Here is an 8951-nt window from a genome sequence, read left to right as displayed (position 1 = left end):
GAGGAAAATCAGAGTACTAGCTAGGTGGCTTTACAAGAATGAGTGTGTTCCATCAAGAAATAGCCCTCTCCTTTTATAGCCAAGAGAGAGAGTCTCTCCCAATAAATGCATCCTTCCACATGCATGGTGTGTGTAGAAGAGTGTCCCATGTGGATTAGGCGGTTACGCACTCTCAATTGTGTGCAACAACCCTTTGCCTCATTTTTCCACATACATCAACCCCCATATCCCAAGTCTAAGATACTCCCTTGGTCTCTTCCCAATTTTATAATACATTCAAACATCTAGGAGGACAAGTGGAGGATTGGCACAAGAAATCTTACCACCTCATCCTACTTTCCCATTATTTAACTTGCATTCTTGGACTTTCTACACTGCCCCCTCCCCACATGGGCCTATCCTATATGGATAGGAGAACAAGTGGAGGGTTGGCACAAGGAATCTTACCACCTCATCCTACTTTTCCATTATTTAACTTGCATTCTTGGACTTTCTACACTGCCCTCTCCCCACATGGACCTATCCTACATGAAGGAAATAATCCAATATAATATCCATCTCCACCTATTTTATATTACTTCTCCCATGGTCCTTGGGCCATATCTTCTAAATGCAAACGTGGGAGCGCCTAGATGGAGAGGTGGTGCATGAAGGACCCATGCCACCTTATCATTTTATATTATTACTATCATGGATTATATACAACACACCTTATGGGTCCTCTTATATGGAAGGGTAACACATGGTCATACCCTACCACCTCAACCTTGGGCCTTATGCACACCATATTTTATTATACTATTGCCAGATACAAGCACATTTTATTATACTATTGCCAAATACAAGCACATATATTTATGCCTTTTAGTTGGGTCAAATTTATCCATAACACCGGTACACACTACAATAGATCGATGAAAAAAGGGAGCTCATTTTGAGACCTTTTAGAAGAGAGAGAAAATAGGCTCTCAACCAATCAGGAGTGGACCAACGTAACGTTGAAAATTCAACAAAAGAAGATGAAAATAAGAAAAGGAAATAGTACTATATGTTTGTAGAAGCATGTCACATTAATGAGGTGATCTAATTTGAATCTTTAAACATTTTATTTTCTGTGCAAAATTTGGTGATTCTGACACCGCAAATGCCTCCGGAACGGCCCAAAACCCCAAGAACGGCACTGAAAACGCTGGAATCGGACATCCGGAGGCCCGAAAATGGCCAAAAAAGGCCGTAAAACGCGATTTACAGAATAACGTTTTCGGACCTCCGGATGTCCGATTCCAACGTTTCCAGTGCCGTTCTTGGGATTTTGGGCCGTTCCGGATGCGTCTGCGGTGTCAGAATCACCAAATTCTGCACAGAAAAGTGTTGCTCTTATATGAACATTGAATGTAAAGCATGTGAAAGAATATATTTATTTCTTTTCACACTGACATTTCTCATGCAAGTATCCATATTTTCTTGCTTTTGTAGAGAGAAAAGAGAAAATAGTGAATTTCTTACAGGGCCCCAAAATGAGCTCCCTTTTTTCCTAATATATCTGTTATAGCATGCATAAGAGTTATCCCACCGAAGAGGAAGATGGATAGAATGCTATTGCAAGCATTCTATCCCCACCATTCCATGCGTAGATGTAGGAACAGATTCCCTTCACAACCATTATATATCACTTACATACTTCATTGTTCAATAATGCAATATCGTATGTGCATCATTTCTTGTTCAAGCTTTACATAGGATTATCAGAAACAACCTCAAAAAATCAACCCACCCAAAGATGAAACTCGCAAAAATGCCGGGGCTCACAAAGGAGAGAGCTTGGAGCATCCCAAACCAAAAGGATTGAACTTGCAAATGAGCCAAGAGAGGGAACCTCTGGGCCGTTCCATCCATGTGGGTGAGCGTGCCATATGCAAAGAACAAAGGTTCAATGCAATAGTATCTCCTCTAGACATTCTTTGTGTTTCAAGCCATCGAAGGCTTTATGCTCGAGCTATACAGTATTTCCTTATGGGTGAGGATTCTGACTATTCTCCATGTATAAGGTCCTTTGCAGATCAACGGATAAGGCTTTTGTTCTATACCGTGACCATCGTGGTCACTCACTCTCGCAACTCTGGCATATCTCTCTCTCATGATGAAAACCTGAGTTGTGGTAAAATGACCCACTGAGATGGGTCCTCCAATCAATTCTCTGAGAAAGAATCTCGGAGACTCAATCTACAAATGATCCATTCAGTAACACAAGGCATGTAGGACGTATCTTCATGATACTATCGTCTCTACCACAAAGGACAAGACTTTGTAAACCAAGAAGGATAATGGATAAAGCACAATCCCCGTTGTTTCAAGGTGTTCACACACTATGGGCGCCCAAGCCTGCCTAACCTTCATTGAATACATCTCCGCCGTGGGCAAGCAATCTTGCCCATTCATGAACCTTGGGCATGCCCACAGTGGGCCAACTATGTGAACATCCTCAAAAGTGAATGAATCACACTGAGACGGTGAATATGGTCTCCTTTCAATGTTCCCAATGCCCACACTTTAATTCCTCCACTCCACTGCCCAATATAAGTGATATCCAGATCCTCTAGGTGACTTTCTATTGGCTATGAATTGATGGTAAGCCTGCCCAACCTTCATTGAATACATCTCCGCTGTGGGCAAGCAATCTTGCCCATTCATGAACCTTGGGCATGCCCACAGTGGGCCAACTATGTAAACATCCTCAAAAGTGAATGAATCACACTGGGACGGTGAATATGGTGTCCTTTCAATGTTCCCAATGACCATTTATGCACTTTAATTCCTCCACTTACCCAATATAAGTGATATCCAAATCCTCTAGGTGGCTTTCTATTGGCTATGAATTGATGATCCATTAAAACATTTTAAACAAGTGTTCAATGCCTTCCTATATGGAGATTTTGGGAGTTGCTCAAGTTCTCCTTAGCTTTTGTCTCGTATGTTAAAAATGTAATTTTATGATTGATTTTGTTATGTCTCGCGACAAATTTTGCATGGCGCAAACCCAACTATTTTCTTCAATAAATAATGTAACTCTTCTTTGAATCTCCTCCCCCCAAAAAAGATTAAAAACATAAGACTTTCAAGAGTCTTGCGTCTACACACATATCAAAGAGGGGCATTATAATATGGACAAACCTTAGAGAGAGAGAGAGAGAGAGAGAGAGAGAGAGAGAGAGAGAGGGAAAGAGAGATTTTAACATTGATGGGCGACCATCGTGGTTGGGTGCCTTGGAGGTGGGTGGTTGTGTAAGGGTTTGTGTTTTAGGTGGAGAGAGGGTTGGTTGATGGGAAGGGGGGGGGGGTCAAAGAACCTTGAACCCCAAATGAAATTCTCTCAAGAAAAAGAAAGAAAAAGTAAGTGAACATGTAGGTAAGAAGGGGTGCCGCGGGGAGAGGGCGGAGGGGCGGGATCCATCTAGAAACTGATAAGCCACTTGCGGCCTTAGGTTGGCATGACTTCGAACTATAGATTCAGTCTCTCAATTTCTGCCACATTTTGCATTTGCTTTCCTTCGTTTGTCCAGATAAGAGTTCTGTATTTAACATTGATCAGCTCAAGATCGCACCTGTCATTCGATCAATATCAATATCCTCTCTACTTCTTCAATAATGCGTAAGGGTTGTAACAGGGTTTACCCCCAGCATTGACCCTCGAAATTAAAGCATGGACTCGCTCATTCAAATCACATGCTACCAATTTTTTACAAATCTGAGATCGCAACATGTTGGTCTTCAACAAAAGAAGAAGCATTGACAATCACCTCTCCAAGAAATAGACTGGCTTTGGCAAGAAATGAATCTTAGGGTGTATCTGCAAGAAAGTACAGAAAGTGAGAAATGACACATTCACCTTTTCATAGCACAATTCTTAGACAAGGCATTTCTGTACGTTTCAGAGGATTACTGCAAAATAATGCTTGTATCCAGATACTCTGAAGGGGACAAAATGCACCTGTGCCAATATCCATCACTCGATGTGGCACAGACCTTCAAGATGCCAATATGCACATGATTTATAAAAATTGCATGGACTTTGTCATGATTCAACTCTACATCTGACAATGAATTTGTCAACAAACCTTTTCAAAGGAGCTTCACTGACCTAATATGATACAGCCCAGGTTACAAGGCTGATCTTTCTCCAGCCTTTTCTCTCTATCAGGGGCAGTATAGCTAAATTGTATAGTTAGTTTTAGAAGTTGTCAGAGACAAAATTGGTTTCAACAACTTTAGCTGCAGTCAGGTCATCTGAGACAACTGCAAGTCCTTACTTCCAGGTCAATATCCTTCACAAAGGGACTTGCCCCACGACCCAAGCTTAAGCACATAAGGTGATCGTTGCTTCTAGTCACATCGCTTCCATTCAGTATTGGCATATTACGGATAGACGATACTGATTATTGTAATTGGAAGGGATGAGCTGGAGATAAAACTGAGTCCAAAGCACCAGTAGTAGCCGAAGATATTGACACCCCTTGAGAAGCCAAACAATTCTTCAAAATTGGCACTGGTTGAAGACATTTCTTACCTTCAAGAATGAGAACCAGTTCCTTATGGAAGCAATTGATGCAGATCAGCTGACTCCGTTTTTACACGACCTCCCTTAAGGGGATAATTCCTGCCCCAAATCCAAGAAGATAAGCCGGATTTTCAAGTCCAAGGCATGGTTTGATCCTGCAACAGATGTTTTATGCCACCATGATCAGCACAAAAAATTTCCACAGCCATGATGCTCATAGGTGGTCATCTATGTCTTGAAGTGAGGAACTCTTCATCAACATCTCATCAGGAAGGGTCCAGGAAATCAGATGCCCTCCAGAATCACCACTAAATAGCTGTTTCAAATCACTTGTCAGATACACACATGTGACAGATTGTTTATGCCACTTCAACACTTTTAAGAGGATAAGCTGATATTCTGGTGTGGAAACAACCGGAACACCAGCTTTTCGAGACTCTTCCTGCAAGGGACGCATGGAGATTTCATCATTCCACTTCCTATGATCAGACTTTGATGGAACACTCTGGCTTCGGACACGCAATTTAGAGACCCCATCAGAGGAAATGTGCTCCATATGCCAGAGTTTGACTGAGCCACTTTGATGGCCAGTTATAAACGAGTTAGTTTCCATCCAATCAGAAAAACACGAGCTTGTTACAGAAACAATGGTGTCAGATGGAAGTTGCGACGTATTTACAATAGCAAGACAGTCCCCGTTAATACTCCACACAGCAAGTGTGGTACCAGCTGCAGTTACTATGTCACCAGTCATGTCATTTGTATGCACTGCAGATGCTGCAGCAGGAAGCTCTGGTAATTGCCGTACATACTCCAAGCTGCTAAGGTCCCAAAAAATCACACTGCGATCCTCAGATCCACTGATTACAAGGCTGTACGGCTGGCAAACTGCGAGGCATGTGACCTTCTGAGTGTGAGCACATAATGCTCTCTGCAAATGCAACCGCCGTTGCTTCCTAGCACCATCCTTGCGGAGACGCCAGATTGCCACCACACCATCCTCACCCCCCGTGGCAAGAATACGACCATCTCTACTCAGCCCAGCACATTGCACTTGCCCGCATCCATGGAGTCCTTCATGTGTTGAGATGAGCTTGTCCTGATCATAAGAGAAAAATCTTAAGCTTCGATCTGGGAAGCTCCAAGCTACATACTTGCTATAGGAACGTGGCTTAAGGACACTGTTGGCACGAGCAACAAAAATTTTGTCATGGAAGACTACAATCTGAGAAATCGGGAACCCAACAGTCCGTATTTCCTGTGGCACAAGAAGATGATGCTGTCGTAGTACATGCATTGGAGTACTTTTGTATTGAAACTTCCGCTTTGGATGAGGTTTCAGAAAAAGCTGTCGGGGAGTCTGCCCAAAATGATTAATCTGGGCTAAAATTGAAGCCTTCATTGATGGATCATCAATTGAGTCTATATCAACAGCTCCTTCATATGTCAGATAGAAAAACACATTTGTTGCATCAACAGCAGCCTATCACAACCCACAGAAAAGTGTGTCAGATTCCAAATAATGCCATTCTAGTTTTTAAATGAATAGCTTATTTTGATCAACAGAAACTTTGGCAGCTGCCAAGCTTACTGGGAGTCCGGACTACATAGGATTTCCTTCAAGCATGCATACCTTGCCTTGCTGTTGGTAACCAAAAATGAGATCTATCCAATGGTGTAAATTTTCCGAAACATACTGTGACTCCAAAGCTTCCCGATGCTTGCGTATGAATTCTCGAGCACTACCTTTAGCCCATGGGGGTAGTAGAACACTATTAACCTGTAAAATTTTATGAGTAGATCTGTGATGAGACTCAGAAACAATCTCTCTCTCTCTCTCTCTCTCTCTCTCTCTCTCTCTCTCTCTCTCAGAGGACGATAATGTATTCTTCTTCTTCTTCTTCTTCTCTCTCTCTCTCTCTCTCTCTCTCTCTCTCACACACACACACAGATTTCTATGCATTTGAGTCAGCTCCAGGACACAGTGGGGTCGAGGAGGAGGAGCTAGTTGATATGCAGGCGGTATAGATTGCTGAGAGAGGATTGCAAAGGCTAGGCTACCAGTGACACAAAGAGCGACCATGGCACACTCGATTAGGGTCCGACCTATCACAGCTTTCCTCAAAGGAGACCGCCTAAGACAAGCGGTCACTCTGAACATAGCTCAAAGATCGAGGAGACTACGCCCTCCTCTGCCACCACAACGTGAGACGGCCAGACAAACACAGATCCTAGACATCTTCGCCGCTCATAGACGAGCCACCACAGTGCTGAGTTTCGGATTCTGAGTTCCAGTTCCAGTTCCAGCTCTCTTCTTACACATGATATGACATGACATGATATGATACGACATGTTTTCTATTCGATTTTTTGCTTGAGCTAGTGAGGGCCTTAGCACACCCTTTGCTCCAGCCCTTTGTGGCTTGTAAGAGTTTTTTTCCCTTTTTGGTGTTTTCCGCACTTTGTCCCATAGGCCCGCGAGGCCTCTCTCTCTCTCTCTCTCACACACACACAGCCCACCCCTCATCCCCTTCCGCCAACAGACCCGTCCCCCTACAGCCTATCACGATCATCTGTACCCACCCAAGACCTACACACGCACAATCTCACCCTGTCGCGGCCTGCTTCTCCTGCAGGGTTCCACAGCCCCTGCCTTCACCTCTGCTGCCTGCCGTGGGGCTCCATAGCCCCCATCTTCACTTCCTACCAGCCCTTGCACCCGTGGGGCTGCCCTCTTCCTCGTCGCAGCTGCTCCTTGCAGCACGGGGGCTGTCTAAGCCCCCCCCCCCCAACCACTCAGCCCGTGTGGGCTCTCTACTGCGCTACGGGGGGACGCCCCCACAGTTGTCGACTGCTCCAGCCTTCCCCCGTGCACACTCATACAGCAGCGAGGCTACTCCCAGCCCCCACATGCCAGTGGAACAGCTACCACGACCTTCAAGAAGACATCAGCTTCTTCATTGCAGTTAAGGCCTTGTGCACAAGTGCTTTCTCAGCTAACACGGCCTGTGACTTTCAGACTCTATTTTCTTGATGAAGGCAATGCAAATCTTATTGATGCTAGTGAGGAAATTTTCTGCAGCCTTATTTAGTTGTCCCTGCTAAGTATGCTGACATGGCATTCTCCAACGCCTGCTTTCCCCATCTGTCTTTCACGCATCCTCGCGTACGGATTGCAAATAAGCTCAACCAATGCCCCTTCTATTTTCTGTGTAGAATAGCAGAGATGCAGAAGATGACAAACACCCTCACATTTATGTATATGTAGGCAGCCTAGGACGGTCTTCAAGCAATCTTCAACTGAGCGGGTACTCTTCCTTCCTCTTTTCTCAGTAATACATTGTGAATAGAAGCTGTTGATGCCTATTCTTGATTCAAGACTGATATTAATTTGCAGGGCAGGAAGTTGCAGGAAGAATGGAAGAAAGAGAAATCTAAGAGAGAGGAGTGGGAGAAAGAAAAAGTGGAATGGGAATCTGCCAGAACCAGCCTCTAAGACAAAATACATGCATTGGAGATTGAACTACACCAAGTCAAAGAAATGAAAGGGATCCCAGTGGAAGAGCTCAAAACTGAGAATGCCAATCTAGGAAAGATATTACAGCCATGCAGGCCACAATGCAGAGGAAGCATGCTGAGCTTAAACAGCAAGTCAGCAAGGGGGAAGCCAAAATATTGTAGTAGAAGGATGTGGTTAAGAAAGGTAGATCATATCGGATGCCCTTAAAGAGGACAAGAGACAGGACAGCAAATCCTTGAATGCACTTGTTAGAGGCCTACCAGTAGGGGATACCCCAAAGGCGGATGCCAAAATCCTATTCACCAAGATGGGGGTCAACCTAACTTGTGAGGCAGCTTGAAGAGTGGGTGGAGTGGACGCACAATCCAGGCCATCGGTGGTGAGATGCTGGACAAAAGAGGACAGATCTACTCTTATGAGCATGAGGGAAACACTGAAGGGCACCAGGACCATTCTAGATGATGATCTCACCCTCCTACAACAGGAACATTGGAGAGAAGGAATGGTGAAAGTTATGGCAGCAACACAGGAAGGGAAATGGGCTGCATATAGAGACGGTTAAGTGATCATCCGCAACAGAGCTGACAAAACAGAAAGAGAAGAGAATGAGGAAGGTGAAATAGTCAGCACATGACGGTGTTGGGGCCTGGAGAAGAGAGCACAAAGCAGAATACAAATAGCTGTATGGAATTGCAATGGAACCCTTTGGTCCGACCCAAGGGGTTTCTCAGAAACATACACTAACAAGGATGTAATCTTTTACACAGAGTCTCCTGAGATCCTAGAGAGGGGATTGACTATAGTAACTAGATATATATGGGAATCAGCCTATAAAAGGAGATGATGAGAGACAGCGGCATACGAGGCTTAGGAGGA

The 8951-nt window shown here is 44.2% G+C and overlaps 1 protein-coding gene across 2 annotated transcripts in view; it reads right to left on the bottom strand.

Moving 5' to 3' along the window:
• Nucleotides 1-3813: 3813 nt before the first annotated feature.
• The window catches only part of SPI (BEACH-DOMAIN HOMOLOG A1), a 67289-nt gene continuing 62151 nt past the window's right edge, over nt 3814-8951 (bottom strand). Inside the window, exons 19-21 of one of the 2 annotated variants that reach the window (XR_015543966.1) lie at nt 6189-6335; nt 3989-6038; nt 3814-3847 (exon numbers count right to left, since the gene is read on the bottom strand). Coding sequence is in view for 1 of the 2 variants with exons in the window: in XM_087401875.1 (XP_087258001.1) it covers nt 4770-6038; nt 6189-6335 (1416 nt within the window). In the remaining variant the exon portion in view is untranslated. Of the gene's footprint in view, nt 3848-3888; nt 6039-6188; nt 6336-8951 lie in introns of those variants that run through there. The other variant, XM_087401875.1, reaches the window with a different exon arrangement.

This window comes from Dipteris shenzhenensis, chromosome 30, assembly GCF_047967505.1.
Source record: "Dipteris shenzhenensis isolate YYH24624 ecotype China chromosome 30, Dip_SZ_1.0, whole genome shotgun sequence".
Taxonomy (NCBI): Eukaryota; Viridiplantae; Streptophyta; class Polypodiopsida; order Gleicheniales; family Dipteridaceae; genus Dipteris; species Dipteris shenzhenensis.
Note: the sequence above shows the minus strand (reverse complement) of the source record. Positions and strands in the feature narration are given on the sequence as shown.